Source organism: Thamnophis elegans, chromosome 15 (genome assembly GCF_009769535.1).
Source record: "Thamnophis elegans isolate rThaEle1 chromosome 15, rThaEle1.pri, whole genome shotgun sequence".
In the NCBI taxonomy this organism is placed as follows: Eukaryota; Metazoa; Chordata; class Lepidosauria; order Squamata; family Colubridae; genus Thamnophis; species Thamnophis elegans.
In genome coordinates this window covers 16973933-17001002 of record NC_045555.1, presented here as the reverse complement: position 1 = coordinate 17001002, position 27070 = coordinate 16973933, and the positions used below count along the sequence as shown (strand labels likewise).

Genomic DNA, 27070 nt, shown 5'->3' with positions numbered 1-27070 from the left:
AAAATACTGTGCGGTGTGCTTATTAAGAGGTTTGCAAACCATTGTGAGCCTTAAAGATGTAGCAGCCTAAAAACTGGGTAGGACAGGATAGAATGCAGAATAGAACAGAGCAGAGCAGAGCAGAGCAAAGCAGACAGAACAGAACAAGAATAGAACAGGATGAGAACAGAACGGAGAAGAACAGAACAAGACTAGAACAGGATGAGAACAAAGCAGAACAGAAAGAATAAGAGTAGAACAGAACCAGAACAGAGCAGAACAAGAATAGAACAGGATCAGAGCAGAACAGAACAAGAATAAAACAGGATCAGAGAAGAACAGAACAAGAATAGAACAGGATCAGACCAGAGCAGAACAAGAATGTAACAGGATCAGAGCAGAGCAGAACAAAAATAAACAGTATAAGAGCAGAACAGAACAAGAACAGAACAGGATCAGAGCAGAACAGAAGATTTTTTTATTGGCCCAGTGTGATTGGACACACAAGGAATTTCTTTCCAATGCAGAAGCTCCCATTGTGCAGACAAGGAACAAATGATAAATCATGATCATAATCATAAAGTGCAGTAATCATAAATCATAAGATACAACGCTCAGTGATGTTACCAAATAAGATACAGATTAACAGAGGTGGAAGGGACCTTATAGGTCATCTAGTCCAACCTCTCCCCACTAAGCAAGAGTGCCAGAAGTGGCACGCACAACCCTCTTTGCTGACAGGCACGCGGTTGCCCCAGGTCAGATATCCGTGCACCTGTTCACGCATGCGCACCTTTTAATTTGGGCACGCGGGCGCGCACTCAGTGTCTAAAAGGTTCGGCATCACTGCCCTATACTATTAAGCAATCAACATAAATAATAAGATACAAACAACAAACATAGTCAAAAGAAGCTAAGTAAATAGGTAATAGGAAAGATCTGAAGGATAATAGTAATACAGCCCAATTTCGCCGTTTGACATCCCAGCACATAAGACCGTGTTGTGGAAATTAGTTATTTAGCAGAGTGATGGCATGGTGGTGGTGGGGGGGGCACTGTTCTTGTGTCTAGTTGTTTTGGCATGCAAAATAATAAAAATGTTGATAAATAATTCAGAAGTTGCTTGCAGCCTGATCCTCATTTAAATGGAACGGCCCATCACTGTAAAGTATTTCTTATGATAGATGGAGAGAGACAGAGACGGAGTGACAGAGAAATGAAAGAGAGAGGGAGAGGGAGGGAGGAAGAGGGGGGAGAGGGAGAGAGTCCATCACAAGATCATTGGAAAAATACTTTTGAAAAAAATGGCACCCATATGTTGAACAGAAAGTTTAGGTCAAAAATTAAAGTTAGCCTAGGCTAGCAACAGAAATAACAACTGCCAGAAAAATTATAGTTTCAGCAAACAATTTTTCAAAAGTTGAGAGAAATTCTCTTTTGCAGTTTGTTTTCAGGTTTAACTTTAGATGGTACTGTAACATATTAAATCAAAGTAGATCTGTTTTTACAGGAACTGGCCAGAGGGTCTCCATGGTGACAGGTGGTCGGAAGCAGCAGTGCCTCCTCTAGCCCAGGCGCATACCTTCTAGCTAAGGCCTCGGGGCTCCCAGAGCAGCCCGTATGCGGAGGGCGCTTGGCTGGCTATGGCTGTGCCCAGGCTGGAGGAGGTGGCGCCACATCCGACTGTCTATCGCCGGTGCCAAGAGCCTCCTGGCGCAGATGAGCCGTGCCTGGCCGGGCGGGGGGTCGCAAGGCTTCAGGCCAGGAGTGAGCGAGCTGCGGGCACAGCCGCCCCACCGAGAGGAGTGCTCGCCTCCGTTGGGTCTGTTGCCTCTGAAGGGCTCCCAGGCAGATCTCCCGGTTGGCGGGAATGCTGGGTGGGACTGCATGAACAGCTGTTTTCTTCCTCCCGGGCTCCATCTCCCGGGCAGACGTAGCAGACAGAGCATCCCAGGAAGACAGAGCAAGAGCCCAGGGCCAAGGCCATTGGCCACAGCCTCCATTTCAAGAGCAGGCTCCTTGGCTCGCCCTCAGTGCCGTCCGGGAGACAGCAAAGAATCCCGGCCTGGCGCACGCCCCCCCTTGTCAAAATATTTTGCCACCGTTTTGGTAGCTGTGGCTTGGGGGTTGGGTCATATGACTGAGTGTGCATGAGTGATTTCAAGTTGGCCACGCCCACTCAGTCACATGCCTTCCTGTCTAGCCACACCCACCAAGCTGGTAGTAAAAAAAATTGAAACCCACCCGATTCTACATAACAAAGATCTACCTCCTTCAGGCAGAGCCCAAATCCCTTTCATTACATCATTACCCAACAAGAGTCAACCAAGCTTGGGACTCAGGACAGCCTACAGAGTTGCCCCTCCATGGCCCCATGGGAGTCTGACAACTAATCAGAATACAAGCTCAAATTCAAAAGCCCAACAGAGGGCATAAATCTCTCTCTCACACACACATGTGCCTTTTTGCCCAGGATCTCAAGTCATGTGGCCCTGTCCACCATTAAACCATCTTTCCAAACAGCCACCATTGTTTCCAGTGTCTTTCTCCCCACTTGGAAATGAACCCAGATGGACATGTCTTCCAAGAGAATAAATGCCATTTCCTATCCTTCGCAACATGCTACATTTTCCTGTTAAAAAGCAGTCGTGTATGTTATTAAGACAATTACACTCCCTAATGCCAAAGTCTTTACTGCTTTAATACAGAACTAACAAAGTTAGCAGACACCAGAGATGATTGCTATTAACAGCTCACTAATTTCTGGCAAGGCCTTGGTTTCAGCAATCAATCAAAGTAGCTACAGGCAGACCTTTATATAGGCTGACTGTTATTAACTGTAACTGACAGCTGTGCTCAACTGCAGATATTTCACTGTTTGGTATTTTAACAGTTTAGCTAGAAATCAGGGACAGGATAGGCACAGAACCTCTACATTCAAATTCAGAATAGAGCTGGAAGGGACCTTGGAGGTCTTCTACTCCAACTCCATGCTCAAGAAGGAGACCCCATACCCGTGATAGTGAACCTATGGCACGCGTACCTCGGGCGGCATATGGTGCCCTCTCTGCCGGCACGCGAGCCGTCGCCCCAGGTCAGCTCCACTGTGCATGTGTGCATGCCTCCTGCTGGCCAGCTGATTTTGGAGTATCTGCTGCACATGCAGAGAGAGCCAAGGTGGTGCAGTGGTTAAATGCAGCACTGCAGGCTACTTCAGCTGACTGCAGTTCGGCTGTTCAAATCCCATCAGGCTCAAGGTTGACTCAGCCTTCCATCCTTCCGAGGTGGGTAAAATGAGGACCCGGATTGTTGTTGGGGGCCATATGCTGACTCTGTAAACCGCTTAGAGAGGGCTGAAAGCCCTATGAAGCGGTATGTAAGTCTAACTGCTATTGCTATGCGGGAGATGCACATGCATTTGCAGGGGAATGGGAGGTTGCATGCGCATGCACAGGGGAAGCACGGGGGGAAGCACCCCCATGGCCTGTTTTGGGCCTAGGAGGCCTAGGCTGGAACCCCCCGTTTTTGGTCCCAGGGGACTTCCGGGAGGCCTGCTAGGCCCAAAGCGAGCCATTGGGGGGGGGGGGGGTTGCACATGCATGTGTGAGTGGCAGGAGGAACACAGGGGGGTCATGCGCACATGAGCAGGGGGAGTGTGGGGGCATTATGGGTGTGGGCACACGCATGCACAATATCGCACGTGCATGCACACTTTGGCACCCAAGGGAAAAAAGGTTAGCTATCACTGCCCTATACGTGATGGCGAAGATTTTTCTCCTCGGGTGCCAAAAGGGCGCGGGCACAATCGTCCGTGTGCACCCACACCCATAATGCAATGCCCTCCCCCTGTGCATGCACGCATGCCGCACTGAAGCCTCCAGACTTCCGGTAGGCCCATTGGGCTTTTTTTCACCCTCCCCAGGCTTCAGGAAAGCCTCCGGAGCCTGTGGATTGCAAAATATGGGCCCAACTGGCCTACTGGAAGTACGGAAATGTGCCCTCAATATGGCTCCACGAACCTATGCCACCTATGTCCCATAGCTTCGCCATCACGGCCCTATACCATTTCAGACCAGTGTCTGTCCAGTCTCTCCTCAAGAAATTTTCTGACAGTGAGAACCATCAACCCATGGAACAGAAATTGCCTTCAGAAGTTGTGGGAGCTTCATCCCTGGAGGCTTTCAATAAGAGACTGGACTGCCACTTGTCAGAAATGGTATAGGATCTCCTGCTTGGGCAGGGGGTTGGACTGGATGACCTATAAGGTCCCTTCCAACTCTATTAATCTAGACCTCTGTCTGCTTTCTAATGACAGCTGTCTTTCTCAAAGATATTCTCCACCATCTTTCTCGGTAAATAAAGCAGTCGTTTATCCATCTGAGATTTCATAGGCCCTGATAGGGAATGTCTAAAGTGTAAAAAATGATGAGCTATTTATATAGCATTGCAATTAGCTTAAAAGGATTAAGATCTTTTTCCTTTAGAAAGATCTTCCGGTATGATCAGAGGCTCTCTTTAATATTAATGGCAATGCTATTAGTTGTCTGCCTTAGCTTAAGTAAAAATAGTTCACTGAAAAGTAACCTGTTGAACAAAGGCATGCAAAGAACTCGGATCAACTTGCACTGAAATTTTCTTTTCTACCAAACTAGCCAAAGGCAATCCTTGATTTACGATCACGGGATTTGCCTCGGCCAATTCGCCACAACCAACTTGCCGTATCCAACTTGCTACGGCCAACTCGCTATGGAGTGTGAATTTATTCTCAAGAACCCATTGTTTCAACTCTACGGAAGCCATCTGAATACCTGTTGTGACCTGCCAGCAGCCAGAGGAGCTGGTGGCAGACTCTGACAGTGAGGAGGTTGGGGAGGAACATGGGCCAGTCCTGGAGTCTGGGGAAGGCTGGGATGAGGCCTCTGCATCAGAGGCAGAGATGGGGCCAGAGCCATCCAACATTTATCAGCTGCCTTCGAAATCGGATATCAGTGGAGCAAAAGAAGAGCTGGAGCCTGTTCCCAGTGTGTGCATGCGCAGAGCTGCTAGGAGAAGGGAACAGCTAAGGAACAAGGGCCGACTCAGGAGTAAAGCAGGGGTGGGTTTCAGCTGGTATGCACCGGTATGCACATACCGGGTCATAGAATTTAGCGTGCCTTCCTGTACCGCAGCTTCCAGAGGTCCCGTACTGGAACGGTCTTTTCCCTGCCCTGCCCTCCAATCCCGCTTGCTCCCCCAACCCGCATGGTTGCCATCGCTCGCTCGCTCCGCCCGTCCACACTATGCTTGCCCCGCCCACCCACTTCTTTTGCCTACCCAGCTGAGGCTCTGAGGCTGCAGGCAGCCGGGGAAGTGAGGGGGGATGCCGCCCATCTGCCTGCCCCCTCCAGAAGCAACCGGGCAGGCCCTGGGATAGTCAGCAGCCCACACGCCACTGCCATGTGATCGCTCTGGGGGGGCAGCACCTGCCCAGACGTGGCTGCAGCCGGCAACAGGATGCAAAAGAGAGGCCATACAGCAGAGTGTTCTGAGGTCAGTGGGTTGGCAGCGAGGTTGCGCGGGGCTGGAGGCGGCAGGGAGGAAGGCGCCGAGGCTGCGCTGGGTGCCTGCAATAGGACATGGCAGCTGCTAAGTGGCCCCTCCTTTGCGTCCCATTGCTCCTTCGCATCCCATTTCAGTTGGCTTCCTTCTGGCAATCCTTCCTCTCTGGGGCAGAGGGTCGCTCCCCGCCAAGAAGGCTCTCCAGGAGAAAGCCAACTGCAAGGGGATGCGAAGGAGCAATGGGACGCAAAGGAGTGGCCACCTAGCAGAACCCGGGGTGTCCCAAGGTCGCACCGTGGGGATGTTGCATGGGGCTGGAGGCGGCAGGGAGGCAGGACATTGAGGCCACCCTGGCCACCTGAAATGGGATGCGGCAGCTGCTGAGCGGCTGCTCCTTTGTGTCCCATTGCTGGCAGCAGTTGCCTTTCTCCTGCCGATCCTTCCTGTCCCGGCTTCTGGGCGGGCTCTGGGTTGGTCAGCAGCCCATGTGCCACTGCCATGTAACCGCTCTGGGAGCACAGCCAGGAAAGATCGCTAGAAGAATGCCAAGTGCAGCCGGCAAAGGGACACGAAGGAGTGCTGGAGGCGGCAGGAGGTCGAAGCCGCTCTGGGTGCCTGCAATGTGATGTGGCAGTTGCCAAAGGTTGTCAGAGGCCACCCACCGGCCCCATGGCTGGTTCAGGCCCTGCTTGAAGGGACCACCGCTTGAAGGAACAGGCACTGGGTCTTCCCACCGCTGAGCACACCGCCACCGGGAGCGTCCACACAGAAATCCTCATTGCAGTTGATTTGGCTTGGAGAATGGATCCCCGAAGGCAGGGTGTGCTCTGCCACCGCTGCTACAGCTACTACTGTCAGGTGCATCCACGTAGGAGAACTCCCCAGTGTGGCACAGTTCCAGGATAGTGGAGAGCCAAGGCAAGCTCTCCCCCCACTGCTGCTATCACCGTTGCTGCCGGGCGCATACACACAGAACTCTCCAGTGTGGCACAGTTCTGGGATGGCGGAGAGCCAAGGCAAGCTTCTCCTGCCACTGCTGCTACTGCCGCTGCTGCTGGGCATATCTACGCAGAACTCTCTGGTGTGGCGCGGTTCTGGGATGGCGGAGAGCCAAGGCAAGCTCTCCCCCTACTACTGCTATGCCGCTGCTCCCAGGCACATCTGCACAGAACTCCCCGGAGGGGGGCGCAGTTCTGGGATGGCAGAGAGCTAAAGCAAGCTCTACCACCACTGCCACCGTCTATGTGCCCAGACCAGGTGTGTGTGAGAGAGAGAGGGGGGGAGAGGGAGGGAGGGAGAGAGAGAAGAAAGGATATACTCTTTGGGGAAATATAATTGATCTCAGGATCCTTTCTGGATATAAGATGATGGACTATAACAACTAATTTTTCTATAATGTTGACATATTAAAGATTGTGAATGGTGTTCACCCTGTAAATATCAAAGGCATTTTTGGGTCCATCTGGATTCATTACAAAATTTCAAAGAATATTTCCCATGCTGGAAAATGGATTCAGAAGATGGAACTTCCTCCCTCCCTTCCTCTTCTATATCTATCTATCCATCCATCCATCCATCCATCCATCCATCATTATCAATCTCTATTTACCTAGCTAGCTAGCTAGCTAGCTATCTCTGTCCAAACAGTATTAAACCTGATAGGGTAGCTGAGTTGATAAAATGTCTGTTCCTCTCAAGCTGTTATTTTTATCCAGACAAATAAGGCACCTGCAATAATGACTTTATATTGCGTGGATACAAGAGACAAAAATATTGGCCCCTCACTTCCTTTTCCGCCACCAGTTCAGAATAACTACTATTTCACCATCTTTGGATGAAAAGGAAGGTAAAGCTGGCTGTCCCCTCAGATTAACAATACAGCTCACTTCTGCCAGCTGATCTCTCTTTTCTCTTATGGAAATCAATATGTTTATAAAGCCTATAAAAGGTGGAATATTATGTAAATACAAGGAATTTTTTTTTTTCACCGCAGTAAAGTGTCTGTTGCTCAGTTGGTGGGTCAGCTTTGCAAGGTGCCATATATTTTATGCTGCATAACATCTGTGTCCCTTTGGAAAGAAAGAGAGAAAGAAAGAAAGAAAGAGAGAGAGAGAGAGAAAGAAAGAAGGAAAGAGAAAGAAGGAAAGAGGAAGGGAGAGAGAGAGAGAGACAAGAAAGGAAGGAAGGAAGGAAGGAAGGAAGGAAGGAAGGAAGGAAGGAAGGAAGGAAGAAAGAAAGAGAACTCATGACCACAATTGAGCCCAAAATTTTGGTTGCTAAGCACGAGTGTTGTTTAGTGAGTTTCACATTTTACAAGTTGGCCACGCCCAGCCAGTCACATGACCGCCAAGCCACTCTCAGCCAGCCACATGGCCACTGAGCCACTCCCACAAAACAGGTCACACCTACAGAATAGGTTCTAAAAAACTTTGAAACCCACCACTGGAGTAAAGGTACAAGTGGACATTGAATGCCCCCTCCCATAGGGAATAAAGAGGAGAGAAAGGGGAGGGGAATTTACAGGAGACAAATTAGTTCAATTCATTAAGGTGAAAATCTGTTCCTGACTTCTTGCCAAGTATTGTCTGCTCCAGGGTGGCGTTCGGAAGATATCAGCCTGGCAGCTCTCCAAAACTGATAAAGGTCTGCAATTGAGAAATCTTTGCTGGAGAGGAATATACTTTAAACTAAATAAAAGGGGTTTTATCAGGATGAGGAGTTGGCTTCGTGCTTTTGGGAAGCCTAGGTCAGAACACAGTAATAAAATGGATTTCTGTCAATCTCTCTCCAGCCATCCATCCTGCTATACTTTGAACATTTGTTGAAAAAAAAAATCAGCCAAGTAGCAAGTAATAATTGAGTCTTCCAAGCAATCCAGCTTCAATGGGAAAAAGTGATTTAGGGAACATGTGGGTGCACAAGTTATACTTGCTAGCATCTTCTTAAACCAAATGCTTCACTGCGCTAAATTAACTTGATTTAAACATAATTTTTTAAAGAGCAACTGTCATCTCTGCCCCGCAGCAGCTCTTTCTCTGATCCGTTGTCGACTCACCGCCATCCCAATATTGCAGCATATACAGTCTCATACATAACTAAGCTGCATTTCACGCTAAATAAACTAAATTATTAATGTATCTTAAATAGAACACTTAAATAGATTTTTACTCCAAAAGCATTTTATTAAAATAAATTTGATAAAAATAAAAAATCCAATTTAAATTAAAAAAAAAAACTTTGATTTTTATCCACCCTGAGCACTGATGATGTTACCGAGTTGGGTAATGAAACATCTGCAAGAAAACAACCAAGCTCAGAGGGCACCAAGGTCTCCGTACCTTTATTTGATTTTGAGAAAACCCACTGATTTCCACGAAGTGACCGTGTGAGAGAAATCTTTTCACAGAAAACAAGAGCAGCACTGGTGACCTGTCTTTCTCCTCTACAATAAGAGGAAAATACTCAGATGTTGCTTCAAATCCACTTGACTTCCAGAAAGGAAAGTGTCATGCACCATTCAACCCCTGGAAGATTCATCACAGGCTTGACCACAACTGATCCCACAATTTCTGCAGCTAAATGAGACAGTGGTTAAGTGAGCTTTGCCCGATTGTATGACGGATCACTGCTGGTAGCCCGGTTGTTAAGTGAAATCTGGCTTCCCCACTGACCGGGCTTGTCAAAAGGTAGCAAAAGGAGACAACGTGACCATTATAAAAGCAAACTGGCTTCCAGCCATCTGAATTTTGATCATGTGACCATGGGGAGGCTGCCAGGGTCGTTAAGTGTGAAAAACGGCCATAAGTCACTTTTTCCAGTGCCGTTGTAACTTTGAACAATCACACAACACAAAGAATTGTCAGTTGTAAACGGGGGGTTACTACACGTGCGTGCATGCTCTGTTCAATGGAAATTGTTCTGTACACATGTGCAGAACAATTTACAGTGAACTGGGGGAGGGAAAAGCTCACTAGGAAGAAGTGGAAAAGATAAAAGGGGGAAAAGTGAAGATTGACAGGAGAGGGGAAGAAGGGAAGCACACACACATATATACAGAAGTACATATATTAGTATGAATTATTAGCGAATTGGATAGTTAGAAATTGCTATGTGGAGAATATAAAGGAGAGGTATGTGATTTGTTCTGTTACATGATAGTTAAACTGAGTTGCTAATTGATTGAATAACAAGGATGATAATGAAAAGATAATTAAATATAAGTTAAAGTATTATGAATATGGGTACATATAGAACCTTTAAGAAGATGAATACAAGTGAGGTGCATATTGCCTGCCATGTTATATAGCAGATTAATGGGATTGTAATAAGCATTGAATAGCAAGGATTGTAACTAAAAGATAATTAAATGTAAGCTAAGTAAAGATATGATATGGAACAGTGGTGGGTTCCGGATCCTTTTGCAACGGGTAATGGTGCAATGAGGTCCAGCGGCCACCACATGAACATATGCAGTGCACGCACATGCGTCCTTACCTCCTGCAATGCTCTGTGACACCTCCGCAATGCTCCAGCTGCTCGGTGGAGCATCACACAGGCACTGTTCGCTCCGTGCGCGGAAGCGCTGAGGAGCTCAAATACAGGTATGGACAGCTGGCAGGCGGGTGGGCCCTCCAGAACACCATACCAGAACGGTACCCGGTGCTCCTGTCAGGCAGCGGTACACCTGTACCGGGGTGTGTACTTCCTGCAACCCACCACTGATATGGAACTGCGCATGCACAGTCACTAAAATCCAACATGGCAGCGACATCAGTGGCAGTGAGGGAACTGGATTGGGGGCGTATGAATTCCACTACTGGTTCAACCAAACCAGGCCAAACCGGCAGCAACCCATTCCTGGTTGTAAACTTATCCTTTCTGCAATCTCTGCACTCACCCCAGTAGGTAAATGCCACTACTCGGTCCCTTTCAACAGATCCATTTAAACCAGAGAGATTAAAATTAATGGTCACTTGAGATAGCATCCATCTCTTCTCTTCCCCCCTCCCCTTTGGTTAAACCATATATTTAAAATAACCTATTTTGAGGCAGGAGGAGGATATGATATTACATAGCAGAAGAACAATATTAAGTTGGGTGTAGAGAACTGCCAAGTCTGGCATTAAAATCCCCATACGTTACGATAATGGCATTAGGGTGCAATAAAAATTAAATCCGGAGTATAATCCTCCAGTTTATCTCAGTTACCATAACTTGATACAGAAAGCACCAGAGAGGAAAGTAGACACCGGTTATCTCAAATTTGTAGCCAATAGGTTTCAGGTTTAAGGAGAGAAACTTGTTGTAACCCAGCTGCCCAAACACGACAAACCTCTGAAGCGAACTCAAAGATTCTGTTATAAGGAGAGCCAGCAGCCCCGGCAAATAGTTTCTCTCTCAATGCAGACTAACAAGTCTATCTGCCCAGAAGATGAATATTTGTCGTCTTCTTCTTGTGCTATATCCGTCATCGGATGTTAGCGATCATGTTGGCAATCCCAAAACTATTTGTCTACCCCATCTATTCCTATTTGCCCCTTGCCTTTTATCTCCAGAGCTAGGGTGGGGCTTCACTAGCAGTAGTCGCTCCTCCATCCCAAGGATCAGCCCACGAATTTCCACTGCTCTCCTCTCCTCTACCATATGTGCATACACACGTCAGGGACTAAACCCAGCTGTTCCTCCTCTTCTTCATCAGCCACCTCCAGACCTGGGGGTTGTTGATTCTCCATCTGAGGGCTGATGGACGGCCCAAGCTCCATCTCTGTCTCTCTCTTCCTGCCAGATCCGCTCCCCTCCTCCCCCTCAGAGCTCTCAGATTGCCTTGATGCTGACCCTGACTCCCACACCTCCTCATCTGATTCGGCTGCTGGAGTGGCCGGCGGTCAACAGGCCACAACAGAAACAGAGATAAGCTTCTATAATTCCTTATTTCCTGGTTTCTTTAATGGTATTGCTCACAGGCCCCAATTCTCTGGACAGCAAGCAACCACCACAAACTACCACCATAAAGGTCCCAGGTCCCAATGCTGGCAAACCTCAACTTACAACACTTCATTTAGTGGCCGTTCAAAGTTACAATGACACTGAAAAAAGTGACGGAGAGAAGCAACCTAGAACTAAGGAGAAATTTCCCGACAATGAGAACAATTAACAATTAACCAGTGGAACGGCTTGTCTCCAAAATTGTGTGTGCTCAAACACAGGAGGGTTTTAAGAAGAGATCGGGCAGCAATTTGTCCAGAATGGTATAGCGCAAGGGTGTCAAATCCAAGGCCTGGGGATGGATCCAGCCCATGGGGTGATTAGATCTGGACCGCGGGACCACTCTGGAAACAGTAAAAGACCAGCCGGCAGTGCCTCTACCAATGAAAATGGAGCTCGGGAAGAGCTATGTGCGGCACTACCAAGCTCCATTTTTACTGGCAGAGGGTTGCAGGAGGCCATCACAGCTGAAAACGGAGCTTAGGAGCCCGTTTGTGCTGGAAGAGCACTTAGGCCATCACAGGCGTCCCCACACAAGCGATGTTGAGGTAGCCACACCCAACCTGGCCACACCCACCCCAGCCCCCCAATCTCAAGAGCCGAGGTGGCGCAGTGGTTAAATGCAGCACTGCAGGCTACTGCTAGATCAGCAGTTCAGCGGTTCAAATCTCACCGGCTCAGGGTTGACTCAGCCTTCCATCCTTCCGAGGTGGGTAAAATGAGGACCCAGATTGTTGGGGGCAATATGCTGACTCTCTGTAAACCGCTTAGAGAGGGCTGAAAGCCCTATGAAGCGGTATATAAGTCTACTGCTATTGCTATTGCTCAAACACAACCCTGACGTGGTCCTCAATGAAATTGAGTTTGACATCCTGGTATAGGGTCTCCTGCTTGAGCAGGGGGTTGGACTAGAAGACCTCCAAGATCCCTTGGAACTCTAATTATCTGTTATGGAAGAAGCAAGACAATATGTCATGTCCAAGAGGCTTCCTAGTTCCTACAATCAACCAGAGGAAAGTAAGAAAGTGGGACATGAAGATCTGCCCAACTACAACGTTCAGATGGTGATGACTCATGGCCTTGCTAGAGCTAGATAGATGCAGCTAGGCTCTGATGACGCCACCAGATGCTTCCCGGTTATCTCTCCAGATGTCCACTTGGAGGAAGATGAACCAGTTCCAGGCAAGTCTGGAGGAGAGTTTATTAATGGCTCTGAGCAGCTTTATGAGAGGGATTTGGCTGAAGCACAGCTGCAGCAGGACAGCCCTGAGGCTCCAAGTGGGGAAAGCATGCAGCTGCAGCTGATCAGCGATGAGGAAGGGGAATTGCCTTCTGCTCTTGATCCAAAACCACGCAGGCCAGAGAAAAGACAGGAACAGAGAAGGTCAGCCCGATTACTCTCAAGGAGGCATCTTCTCCCTTCTTGATGGGCTGTACCAGAAGCTGGCTATTTAGCACAGCAGGCTGATAGGGATGATGTTGGGAACAACACGTTCATGTCCTAGTTGTGCATTTCCTGGTCATTGTGCTCCCTGCCTTGCTTTGGATTGACACCAACTTGCATCGTGCCTTGTGAACTCTGGACTTTTCTTGCCTCGTGCACCCTCTTGTATTGTGGAGTTAATTTTGCCTGATGGGTTTATCTTGTTTGGGAAACTTTGAAGTGCCTTGTGGACTCACTGGCTGGACTAGCATCGGCCTGCTTGTGGCTGGACTTAATTGGGACAGTTCTGAGTTTTTGGTGAAGGGAGGGAATATTAATAAATCCACTGAGCCACAATTATGTGTGTGGGCGGGACTGCACATAGGCAGAGTAAGAAACCACTGAAAATCTTCAGTTTTACTACACACTGCCCACAATCCAGTCCAAAGGCTCTTGAGAGTGACTTACAGCTAAGCACAGCAGTTTCAATGCCAAATTCCCGATTGGAAACTGGGCTGAAATGGATCCAAGCAATTAACATTATTCAGAATTATCTGGATTTGAAGCCTTTGAAGTCCAGACATGAACGGCGAGCGTTCCAGTTCTTATCCTTAATACAGAAAAATGATGGCTGTTTGTGCCAGATGTCACATTACAGTATGGGCCATGTTTCATTATGCGGCATTAATACTGGAGGGGAAATTCTTGCGTATTTAATTAGGAAAGAAGCGAGTCATAATAAACTATCGTTACAAAAAGCCACAGACAGCTTTTCCCTCAAACCCCAGAAAGTTATTTCAGGGCGGCACCCATCCCTCCTTTCGTCTGCAAAAGGTTTTCCTCCATGGGAGGAGAAGAAAATAGGATTTCTTATGCCAGCAGTATTTGCGATACTTTCCATGAAATATAGCTTTTGTTACTTTTTTTTATTAACCGCTGTTCAGCATTTATAGCTGAACGTCACTGTTCAAGTATTTCTGGGAAAAGGTAACTCGTTGCCACTTGGGTGAAAACAAGATATTTTCAAAAAAAAGAAGAAGCCAAAACCATTTTTACTGTCATTAATCTTGAATATTGATTTCGTGCATGTGAGTTGAATGAGGTGTCTTCTTATGCTTACCGTCTCTAAAGGAAAGTAATCACCAACTAACTCAAGGGTGAGCAAATCCATGATATCCATATAATTCGTCCATCCATTCTTCCAGATGGTGGTCCTATTTCTGCATTAATTTTATTTAAAACTAGCTGATAACCCAGTGTTGCCCTGGTATTTATTTATCCTAATCCTGTATTAGACAGGAAAAGGAATGAATTATATCAAACACTCTGCTTGCATGATGGCTCCCATGCCCAGTTTTGGGCCTAGTAGGCCTCCCTGCAGCCTCCTGGGAGGAAAAACAGGCTTTGGGGGGATCGTGCTACACCCCCTGCACTACCCTCACACCCTGCACATGCGTGCATGACCCCAAGCATGTGTGCACCCCCCTGTGCATGCACACGCATCTCCCAAATTCATCCCGCCCCCCGCACATGCACGGCAGAGATCCAAAAATCAGTTGGCTGTCAGGAGGCACACACAGCTGGGGTGACAGCTTGCACGGAGGGCTACACACACACACACACACACACACACACACACACCAAAGAGTGTTAGGGGTGTCTTACCCCCAAAGTATTTTTTTCCAGAGACTAAGTCATCTCTGTACCAAGTTTGGTTGAAATTGTTCAAGGCGTTCCAGAGTTAAACTGGAACACACACACACACACATGCACACATAGCCATTTAGATGATACATAGATGATACATAGATAGACAGATAGACAGATAGACAGATAGACAGAGATAGATTAGATAGATAGATAGATAGATAGATAGATAGATAGATAGATAGATAGATGTACCATAAAACCCTCAGTGATAATAGATGCATCATTCCCATTCACCATATTGTTTCCTGAGTGCTGCAGCATAGAGATGCAGAATCTAATGTTTGCACCAAACTTTCTGCACACAAAAAGGATTTACAATATCCCAAGGCATGTAGAATGCACAGATAATAGCAGAGAGTTATTCACCCCATCAGCTATTCTATAGGATAAGAGTTGGAAGGGACCTTGAAGGTCTTCTAGTCCAACCCCCTGCCTAGGCAAGAAACCCTATACCGTTTTAGACAAATGGCTATCCAACATCTTCTTAAAGATTTCCAGTGTTGGGGCATTCACAACTTCTGGAGGCAAGTTGTTCCACTGATTAATTGTTCTAACTGTCAGGAAATTTCTCCTCAGTTCTAAGTTGCTTCTTTCCTTGATTAGTTTCCACCCATTGCTTCTTGTTCTACCCTCAGGTGCTTTGGAGAATAGCTTGATGCCCTCTTCTTTGTGGCAGTCCCTGAGACATTGGACCACTGCTATCATGTCCCCCCTAGTCCTTCTTTCTATTAAACTAGACATACCCAGTTCCTGCAACCATTCTACTTATGTTTTAGTCTCCAGTCCCCTAAGTTAAATCAGGTAACATTTACTAAAGGTCCTTCAAGTGAGGCCCAAATGAACGCTCTGTATACCTCTCCTTCAAGCAACAGGAAGCAAAGTTGAAGTACACCAAGGACATTGCAACATATTGAGAGTAAAGAGGTTGACATTGACAGAAAACATGACGATTTGTTACCAAAGCAACAAGAAGGGAAACACTAAGCTAAATCCAAATGATGGAGAAGAATTATGAAAACAGACACACAGCCCTCCTAATTCACATGAATAGAAAAGAGAAGATGGGAAACACAATCAGACTTGATAGGTTCTGTTACTGTAAAGCTAAAGATAGTTAAAGGTTCTCCTCGCACATATGTGCTAGTCGTTCCTGACTCTTGGGGGCGGTGCTCATCTCCGTTTCAAAGCCAAAGAGCCAGCACTGGCCCGCATGACTCAACACCGAAGGCGCACGGAGCAGTTACCTTCCCACCAAAGGTGGTTCCTATTTTTCTACTTGCATTTTTACGTGCTTTCGAACTGCTAGTTTGGCAGAAGCTGGGACAAGCAACGGGAGCTCACTCCGTCACGCGGCGGTAGGGATTCAAACTGCCGAACTGCCTACCTTTCTGATCGACAAGCTGAGCCTCTTAGCCCCTGAGCAGCCGCGTCCCATTTCTGTTACTGTACTCCATCTTAATACAGTAGATTTAGGCTTTTGTAGAGTCTGTATCTTAGATCTGTCTGTCTTCTGGGGCTGAAAGAATAGGCATCAACTGACCTTTTCTGATGAGGATTTCCTCCCCCTCAAAGTTTAAGGGTGCACTGTTCTGCTCACTCACACACAACAATGGTTTAGTGGGTTTATTAATAGTCCCCAGCCATTCCCTTCACCCAAAAAACCAGAACAGTCCCAATTTAAGTCCAGCCAAAAGCAGACTGAGCAATGGCCAGTGAGTCCACAAGGCCCTTGAGATAACAAGATAAACCCACCAGACAAAATTAATTCCACAATAGAGGAACAAATAAAAGAGACAATGATAGCATGAGTGAAAGATTTTGGCTATAAGACAGAATTGGATAAATGGTAGATATTGTGGGATAGGAATTACAAATTAACGATGTCAACTGCATATTAAGAGAATTTGTAAGCGGTGTTTTACAGATGGCATCTACCACTGACGAGGTTGGCAAAGATGTTTAAAGACAACTCAGCTAAATGTTGGAAGTGCCACCAAATACCTGGATCTCATTATCATAAGTGGTGGACATGTGGAGAGGCAAAGAAGTATTGGACAAAAATTAAGACATGGTTGGAAGAGATGATACAACAACATATTGAGCTGAAACCAGACACATTTCTGCTAGGAATTCCACCTGAAATTTATAATAAAGAGAATGTATATTTAATCGCATTGTATTGTATTGTATTGTATTTGTCTTGTATGCCACCCACTCCTGAAGGACTCCGGGCGGCTCACAATAGACAAGGGAAGGGGAAATAACTAGACAAAGACAACACTTTAAAAAAAAACCTGCAACATTCACAGTTTCCGTGGGGCTGGATGTTTCACAAGCCCCCTGGCCTGCTGGAGCAGCCAGGACTTGGTGGCTTTGCGGAAGGACAGGAGGGTAGTAAGGGTCCAGATCTCCACGGGGAGAACATTCCAGAGGGCTGGAGCTGCAACAGAGAAGGCTCTCCCCCGGGGAGTCGCCAGCCGACATTGGCTGGCGGATGGAATCCGGAGGAGACCTAACCTGTGAGATCTAATCGGTCTATGGGAGGTAATCGGCAGGAGGCGGTCATTCATGTATTAACTGCAGCTAGAATTGTATTTGCACAACATTGGAAAACTGTAGAGATTTCTATGGAAGAGAAGGTGATAAGGAAAATATTAGAATGTGCAGAAATGAACAGGTTTACATTAGCAATTAAGGAGAAAGAGCAAATTGAATATTATATGATCTGGGAAGTATTTTTACAATAGTTGGAGAATAAAAAAGGAGAAATAAAGAAAACTAAAAAATAAGTAGACAATACACTTAGAAAGAGATATAATAAGATGAAAACTGTTAGTATGTGTATGATGAGAACAATGATGTTTAATGATAATACGATATCATTACTAGAAGATATTAAGAAGAAAAATGAAGAGTTTTATAACGTTTAAATGCTCAAAATATTATACTACTAAACTTAGGGAAATATTGTTAATATGAATGTGAAAGTTGTGGCAAAAGAAGAACAATGTTGCAGAGAGAGGTTTGTACCCAGATGACATACTGCATAAGGAAAGATGGGATGTTTATTTTTGTAATTGAAAAATAATAAAACTCTTTATTAAAAAAAATAATTCCACAATACAAGAGGGTGCATGAGGCAAGAAAGATCCAGAGTTCACAAGGCATGATCCAAGTTAAGACACGGTGTCAATCCAAAGTGAGGCAGGGATCACAACCAGAAAACACACAGCTAGGAAAGGAACACCTCGTACCCAGCATCACTTCCTTTTCTCTGCTGTGCTAAATAGGCAGCTTCTGGTGCAGTCCATCAAGAAAGGAGAGGATGCCTCCTTGCGAGTAGTCGGGCTGATCTTCTCCACTTCTGCCTTTTCTCTGCCCTTCCTGTTGTTGGATCAACTGCAGAAGGCAGTTCCTCTACCTCATCGTTGTCCGGCTGCAGCTGTGTGTTTTCCCTACCTGGAGCCTCAGGGCTGTCTTGCTGCAGTTGTGCTTCAGTCAAATCCCTCTCAGATGGCTGCTTGGAGCCATTGTCCAACTCCCCTTCAGATGTGCCTGGAACTGGTTTGATGCTACCTCTGGACAGGTATCTGGGGAAGCATCCAGTGGAGCCACCACAATGGAGGTGACTTCACCAACAGTGGAGGACTAAACTTTCCAGAGTCATGCATGTTTTAGATTGGGGGAGTGAAGTGCAACAGATGTGCTCAGCAGAACAAACATTTAAAGCACCCATGTTGCTTATTCAACTTTATGTTTCATTGAATTTCAACCACACAAATTTCAGGGGCTCTGCAGGCCACCAAAACTGGATTTGGGAATGCTAGATGGCTTCCAAGCAACATTGCACATATTCTTGCTCTACAAGTAGGCGGTGTTGTGTTTGTATAAAATTTCCTTTCGCCTTGTAAAACACTTTTCATATTAGGTGATGAGAAATAGTTTAATCTGTCGAATAACCACTTGTGGAACAGCCCAGTTTGATGGGTTTTGAGTCAAGATTTTGTGATTTTTCTCTCCTGAATTGACTTTCTGTTCAATCACAAAGTAGACGGGATCAATAACAGCATCCAAAGTGGTGGTACGCCAGCAACGGAATTTATAGGAAGGGATGTGAAGCTCACTCTAGTTTCTAGCATGGCTCAAAGCACCCAGCTAGATTCTGATTACTTACTCAAATGTCCATTAGACTCTTCCAGTGACTTCCTGAATAAATTGTAATGCTGTTGGTACATGCATAATTTTGTATTTATCTATTTATTTTGTAATAGGGACGTGGTGGCTCAGTAGCTAAGATGCTGAGTTTGTCAATCAGAAAGGGCGGCAGTTCGGAGGTTCGAAACCCTAGCGCTGCTTAACGGAGTGAGCTCCCGTTACTTATCCCAGCTTCTACCAACCAAGCAGTTCGAAAGCATGTAAAAGTGCAAGTAGAAAATGAGGGACCACCTTTGGTGGGAAGGTAACAGCGTTCCGTGCACCTTCGGCATTTAGTCATGCTGGCCACATGATCACGGAGAACGTCTTCGGACAGCGCTGGCTTTTCGGCTTTGAAATGGAGATGAGCACTGCCCCCTAGAGTTGGGAACGACTAGCACATATGTGGGAGGGGAACCTTTTCCTTTACCTTATTTATTTTGTCCTGTTTATGTAGTGTATATTGGAGGTGGAGACCTTTTGAGAGCTGTATGCCATGAAATTTCATTTTAATGTATGCCGATTAGTGTACATTCAAAGTGACAATAAAGTTATTGTTCTGTTCTGTTTTGTTCATATTCCATTCCATTCCATTCCCTATTCCAGAGGTGGCTAACCTTTTTTGTCGTCACGTGCCAAAAGTATGCGCACACTCATAATGCAATGCACCTTGCCCCCCACGAATGAATGTGACCCACTGTGTGCAGCCCGCCCCAGCACATGCATGCGGGACCCCCTGCATTCCCCCCTCCCCACACACATGCACTCCAGCCCCCTGCACATATGTGTGCATCTCCCACATGCGCCCCGCCCCCTGCATATGTGAGGCAGAGACTTGAAACCCAGATGGCCTGTGGGCAGCATGTGTGCATATATTGTGGAGCTGAGCTGTGGTGACAGCATGTGTGCCTGCAAAGAGGGCTGTGCATGCCATTTGTGGCACGGGTACCATAAGTTCACCATCACTACTCCACTCCACTCCACTCCTATTCCTTTTCCTATTCCATCTTTCAGAAAGATCTCCTTTGCAACACATCTGGAATCGGAGGATTTTACTTCAAAAATAGTGTTTTGAGAGGATTGGATTTTTAAAAGAAATTTACTAAAAAAGAAAATATTGTCCAGTTTACAGGCATAAATAAATAAATGCAGGCAGACAGTCTGCTTCTAGAGAGCATCTGATCTCCTTTAGAGATATGGAAAGATAAAATACACAACCATGATAATTTTGCACAGATTTGAAGTGACTCCTTTACTTTTACTTTTTAACAAATATTCATGACTAGACACAGCTGGGAGTTACTTTCATTTTTCTTTAGTAAAAAAGTCAATGATTTAGAAAATCCAGGGAATTACAGTCTGGCCCCCCCATTTCTCTCTGTGTGTGTATCTCTCTTTCTCTAATCTCCCTCTGTCTATCTCTCTCTAATCTCTCTGTCTCTTTCTCTAATCTCTCTCTGTATCTCTTTCTCTAATCTCTTTCTCTAATCTCTCTGTATCTCTCTCATTCTCTAATTGCTCTCTTTGTATCTCTCTTTCTCTAATCTCTCTGTATCTCTCTTTCTCTAATCTCTCTGTATCACTTTCTCTAATCTCTCTCTGTGTATCTCTCCCTTTCTCTAATCTCTCTCTCCCATCTCTCTCTCTCTTTTTAATCTGTCTCTCTCTCTAATCTCTCTCTGTGTATCTTTCTCTAATCTCTCTATCCGTATCTCTCATTCTCTAATCTCTCTCTCTGTATCTCTCTCTTCGTCTAATCTCTCTGTATCGTTCTTTCTCTAATCTCCCTCTGTGGATCTCTCCCTTTCTCTAATATCTCTGTATCATTTTCTCTAATCTCTCTCATCTCTCTCTCTCTCTCTCTCTAATCTCTCTCTCTGTATCTCTCTCTAATCTATCTATATCTCTCTATCTGTATGTGTGTGTGTGTGTGTATGTATGTATGTATGTGTGTATGTATATATATATATATATATATGTATTTCTCTCTCTCTCTCTCTCTCCCTTCGTGTCAGGTAAAGAGAAGTTCATATTTACACACATTTAGCAGGTGGGAAAAAAGGACTTCTTAAGCCCAAATGTCTTTCCTAGGTAGCTTTTAAGTGCTTATTTCAGAATTAAACTTTGAGTGAGCATTAAATGCAAACCTTGGCAGGGTTCCATTTTAAAGGGAGTGGGGAAAACAAGGCCTGAATTTTATTCTCTGTACATGGGTGGGTTTTTTGTTGTTTTTTGCCTCCAACGTTCAAATCAAAAGCTTTCTTTCCATGCTTCTTTTGTCTTAATTGTTTTGTTTTTCCTTGTTTTGCAATTACTCTGATGGCATTCTGTGTGGTGGGAGAGATTTCAATTAGCTGCAGAGTTGGGTGTTTTCCACCCCGCCCGCTAAGAAATTGCCAAGTTTATGGTTATCATTTACTGGCAAGTTGAAAGACCCCCGAGGAGTGTAGAAAAATCAAAGCAGGCTAGGACAGAACTTAACTTCCCATAAATGAGATGGATTGCCCACTGATTTTTCTTAGCAATTAAGAAATCACTTAGTTGTATTAGGAAGAAATTCAAATATAATTGCTATCTAAACACTAGCAAGACAAAGGAGATGGGGTTGGACTTCTGGAAGCAGAGAGAGGAACCTTCCTCACCAAAGGTGATTATTCAGCCGGCTTTCTCGGGTTCAGGCGAATCACTAGTGGTGGCTGCAGAAGGCTCCGCCCACCTGCCCTGATGTAATGCATGCACAGAAGGCGGTACGCACGCGCAGATAAGGTGCGTGCGAGTGACGCAAAGGCGCGTGTCAGTGAAGGGAGGGCGCGTGCGAGTGACACGAGGGTGTGTGTGAGTGAAGCGAGGGTGCATGCAAGTGAAGGGGGCGCATGCAAGTGAAAGGAGGGCATGTGCAAGTGACACAGGCGCATGTCAGTGAAGAAAGGGCGCGTACGAGTGAAGGGAGGGCACATGCAAGTGAAGTGAGGGTGCATGCGAGTGAAGGGAGGGCACATGTGAGTGAAGCGAGGGTGTGTGCAAGTGACGCAAAGGGGCGTGTCAGTGAATGGAGGGCGCGAGCGAGTGACACAAGGGTGCGTGTGAGCAAAGCAAGGGCGCATGCGAGTGAAGGGAGGGTGCATGCGAGTGAAGGGAGGGCGTGTGCAAGCGCACTCACATTTGTGAACCAGTAGGGAAGGTAAGAGTCTCACCTCTGTTCCCCACTCTACATCAAGGGGGGTTGTGTGGAGAGGATCCCCTCCTTCAAATTCCTGGGAGTGCACCTTAGCCAAGATCTCAGCTGGAAAAATAACACACCCCAGGTGGACAGAAAGGCTCAACATTTCCTAAGGGTCTTGCGGAAAAATCAGGTGGAACAACAGCTGATGACTTCCTTTCACTGGTCCATGATAGAAAGCACCCTTTCATATTGTGTCATGGTATGGTACAGCCACAGACAGGAAGGCATTAGAGAGGGTGATGAGCACAGCCCAAAAAATCATGGGCTGCTCCCTAACCCCCTGGATGAAAGCGCCAGGTCCTGCTATCTCAGCAGAGTGAGGAACATCCTCAGGGGCTCACCATGCGCAGGGCAGGGCAAGCTAGAAAATCTCATAGAATTTCCAGACCTGAAGCTAATGAAAGTAAAGGAGGTGGAATTAACCTCTCCCAAATGTTGAGATATAAGGAGCTGCCTTCGCAGAAGACGTTCAACTCATTGCTGAACTAACCCATTCTGGGCTTCATCCCAAGCAATGGAAATAAATTAACCAAACAGAACAGGCCCAACGCACCAAGCTAATCAAGAAAACACAAACCAAGCTTAGGATCTTCTTCCAGCAGTGATGCTAGGACTTTAACATCGCCTTTAACAAGATGCCAGTGGACCACAACCGGACACATACTTGAAGCAGCTGGAAGGTGCCTGGAGATGTCCTGTCTCTGAGATAACCACATGTCTGGAAGATAGATCTCCCTATTATTTTGTAAGTATAGTAGTGGCCAAAATTGTGGAAATCTTTTGGGAATAGTGTATTTTTGAGGTTTGATGGCTAATAACACCACTTCCTTTTGGAGTTTCAAAGTACTGTATTTTTCAGAGTATAAGACGCACCAAGATTTTAAAGAGGCAAATTTTTAAAAAAAATGTTTTTGCGCTTTACAGACCTCCCAAAAACAGCCCATTTTTCATGAAAACAGTCCCGGTTTTCCCCCCCCCCAAAAGGGGCATGAATAGCCTTTAGGAGCGTTGTAGAGGGCTTCGGGGGGGGGAGCAAAAATGAGCAAAAAAATGCACTTTTTTGTGAAAACGGGCCCATTTTTGTCAAAAAAAGGGGCATGCTTAGCCTTTAGGAGGCTTATAGAGTGCTTCTGGGGGTTGGGGGGGGGAACTTCAGCAAAAAACAGCCAATTTTTCACTCATTTCTGCCCTCTCCAGCTTCCAGGAGAACTCTGGAAGCCTCCTAAAGGTTATGCACAGCCATTTTAGTGAAGGGGTTGGGGTTTTGGGAGGCAAAAAATACCGTATTCAGTGTATAAGGCGCACCCAGGGGTGCGCCTTATATTCTGAAAAATACAGTAATCATATTCCACTGCTGGAATGGCCTGGGAATAGCTCAAAGCTTAACTACCCAATTGAAAATCTATGAAGCCGACTAAAGAAACTTTTTAGTCAGAAACAACCCAGCAATAAAACCCAGTTAATAGAAGCAATCATTCAATCTTGGTTTCACATTATAACAGCTGCAGAACCAAGCAGAACTTGGTTCACTCCATGGGAAGACGTTGTAAGGCCGTAATTCATGCTAAAGTTTACCCAACTAAGTATTATCTGACATGGCAATAATTTTTGTATGTCTTGTTTCACTTTTCTTCTTTATAACCACTATTCTAATAGCAAATCCTTCATAAAAATCATTGCATTACATTCCTGATTAAATTATCTTTCCATTGATATATAATTTTATGGCACTACTCCAAAAAACAAGTGGTGTTATTAGCTAGTTTTAGAAAATATACTTTTCCCAAAAGGTTTCCGCAACTTTGGCCACTACGGTAGATGAATGTTCAAAGCATCTGGGAAAATCTGTTGCTAGGGGAAAAAAACTGTGGATGGTACAAAGAGGTGGGAATTGCTAATCACGGTCTAATATAATATTTAATTTTTGTTCGCATTAATTAACAGATGTTCGTAGGCATGCCGGGACTTGGACAAGGTTTACGTTTAGCCCCAATGCACTCTTGCATGCAGAAGGATTCCAGAAAGTATGTTGAGAAAGAGCCAACTTCTAGCATTTCAGAAGAGGACTCTCACGAAAACACCTTTCCAGCACAATAGATCAGCTCTTGACCGTGATTCTCAAGTATAAAGCTGACGCAATGAAACAATAATTCCCTAAATTTCACATTCTGTACAAAGAAAGTACCTTTTCTCATAATGGGGTCACCTGAGACGAAGAATCTGCATTTAAAAACAGAAAAGAATTTGGCCGAACTTCCATTTCTCCACAGACAGCTTCATTATTGGAGAAAATCCCCAAATCAAAAAGGCTGAAAAAGCTCCCACCTCCAACTTTGTCCTTTAAAACTGGCTGGAATAAGACCAAATGTTTATCGCCTCCAAGTTCACTCTATAAAGCCCTAGTAAAGCCACACCTAAAGTACTGCATCCAGTTTTGGTCACCACTATAAAAAAAATGTTGAGACTCTAGAAAAAGTGCAGAGAAGAGCAACCAAAATGATTAGGGACTGGAGGCTAAAACATACTATGAACTGCTGCAGGAACTGGGCATGGCTAGTCTAGTGAAGAGAAGGACCAGGGGAGACATGATAGCAGTCTTCCAATATTTGAGGGGCTGCCACGGAGAGGAGGGGATCAAACGATTTTCCAAAGCACCTGAAGGCCAGACAAGGAATAATGGATGAAAACTGAACAAGAAGAGGTTCAACCTAGAAATAAGGAGGGACTTACTGACAGTGAGAACAATCAACTAATGGAACAGTTTGCTTTGGAAGTTGTGGGGGCATCATCATTTGAGACTTTCAAAAAAAAAAGATTGGACTGCCATTTGTCAGAAATGGTGTAGGGTTTCCTGCTTGAGTGGGGGAGGTTGGACTAGATGACCTATAAGGTCCCTTCCAACTCTGTTAATCTGTTAAATCTGTTCAGTATATGGCCCAGCATATTTTCATAGTTACTACAGTACTTCTTAGTTATCTCATTAATTGATTTAAAGTTTAAAGCAATGAATTAATTCTCTACCCAATTCAGCCAACGGAGTTCTCAGCAGGACCTCAGAGAGTCCTCAACTTATAACTGAAAAAAAGTGACTTATGACCAGTCACTGAACCAAGAAAATGTATAGATTCAGATTATGGTTTAATTTAACCAGTCCTTGGTATTTGGATTCTCGGAAGTGAATGCTTTATCCGCGGTAGAGAAATAGTAACGCCTTGTTAAAGTACGGTACTATAAATACAGACTCCAGTTGCTTTAAACCAGGAATACAGAACACAGAGTCATAGGGCTGGATAGGACCTCAGGACTTCCAGTCCAACCACTGCTCAAGGCACATCCCAGTGAAATAGTTGTCCAGTCTCCAAAACCTCCAGTGATAGAGCACCCACAACTCCAGGAGGCAAGCTATTCTACTGATAAAATTGTTCTCACCATCAGGAAATTCTTTTCCCCAATTTTAGGTTAGATCTCTCTTCCATCAATCTTCAATCTTCCACCCATTACTCCTTGTCCTGCCCTCTGGTGCTTTGGAGAACAGGAGAATAAGTCAAGCCCCTCTTCTTTGTGACAGCCCCTCAAGTACTAAAGTAAAGGTAAAGGTTCCCTTTGCACATATGTGCTAGTTGTTCCTGACTCTAGGGGGTGGTGCTCATCTCTGTTTCAAAGCTGAAGAGCCAGCACTGTCCGAAGATGTCTCCATAGTCATGTGGCCAGCATAAACACCAAAGGCGCATGGAGCGCTGTTACCTTCCCACCAAAGGTGGTTCCTATTTTTCTACTTGCATTTTTACGTGCTTTTGAACTGCTAGGTTGGCAGAGGCTGGGACAAGTAACGGGAGCTCACTCCGTTACATGGTGCTAGGGATTCGAACTGCCGACCTTTCTGATTGACAAGCTCAGTCATTGAGCTACTGTGTCCATCAAGTACTAGACAACTGCTATCCTATCACCCCTAGTACTTCTCTTCAAAAGGCTGGACATACCTACCTCTCCCAACCGTTCATCACACAATTTATCCTCTGCTGGTCGTTTTTTTGTTCTTCTCTTCATTCTTTCTAAGGTCTCAACAACTTTTTTGTATTGTGCTGATCAGAACTGGACACAAAATAGTTATGGGATATAATTATATACTAAAGATATAGAGTGCATATATTTACTTCATATGGGAAAACCTATTTAAATTTTGATTTTCTGGCCAGCGGAAATGTGACTAGAGTTTTTACCGGGTTACACAAACATTCAATTTTTGACCTTTGGGGGATTTATTGGGTTTTAAGGAGCAAACCGGATAAGCATCTTGGTGGCATAGTAGTGAAGATGCTCAACTCCCATTCAGAAGGTTGAGAGTTCAATCCTAGGTAACAGCAGATCTTTCTCTCTCAGGGCACAAAGAATATCCTGTAGGCATCAGGAAGGGCATCTGGCCAGTAAATGCTCAGCTCTATCCAGTCAACACGAGTCTTCTTTCATCATATGCACATAGTTTTTCTTAAGCAATACCTATCAGATAGGATCTTACATGTTGTGTGCATGTCACACATGAATCCAAAAGTTTACATTCAGTTTCTAGATCCCTGGGAAATATTTGAAAATTCACTTATATTTATTTCTCCCAGCTTTCACCAGTGTGCATTTTGGAAAGATTTTAAGGACTCCAAAAAGGACAAAATCCTGCCACTTGTGCTCAGTAACATAAAATAGGGAGAAGGTGCCCTCTGAGATATGAATCCTGGCATCCATTTCACAACCAGGAAAACATTTCTATCAACTAAGCCAAGTCTCTTACAATCTTTTAAAGAGAATATTACATATGACATCACCCATCAGAGATTACACTGATTTGGGGCCAATTACTGCTAATCAACTTAAGACTATATTTGTATAGCTATTTTTAGATGTTTTATTGACATTTATCAGCAAAGCACATAGGGACGTACTGTATCTTTTAACCTAGATGCCTTGATGGTCAATTATTTTCCAGATCCAGACCTTGTTCTGGAAATGCCATGTTATTTTATTCA

The 27070-nt window shown here is 45.3% G+C and overlaps 1 protein-coding gene across 1 annotated transcript in view; it reads right to left on the bottom strand.

The window, feature by feature from the left end:
- RET (ret proto-oncogene) overlaps positions 1-6579 on the bottom strand; it is an 80007-nt gene extending 73428 nt beyond the window's left edge. Inside the window, exon 1 of the mRNA XM_032232232.1 lies at positions 6252-6579. Coding sequence (XP_032088123.1) covers positions 6252-6579 — 328 coding nt within the window. The remainder of the gene's footprint in view (positions 1-6251) is intronic.
- Between the last annotated feature and the right edge of the window lie 20491 nt (positions 6580-27070).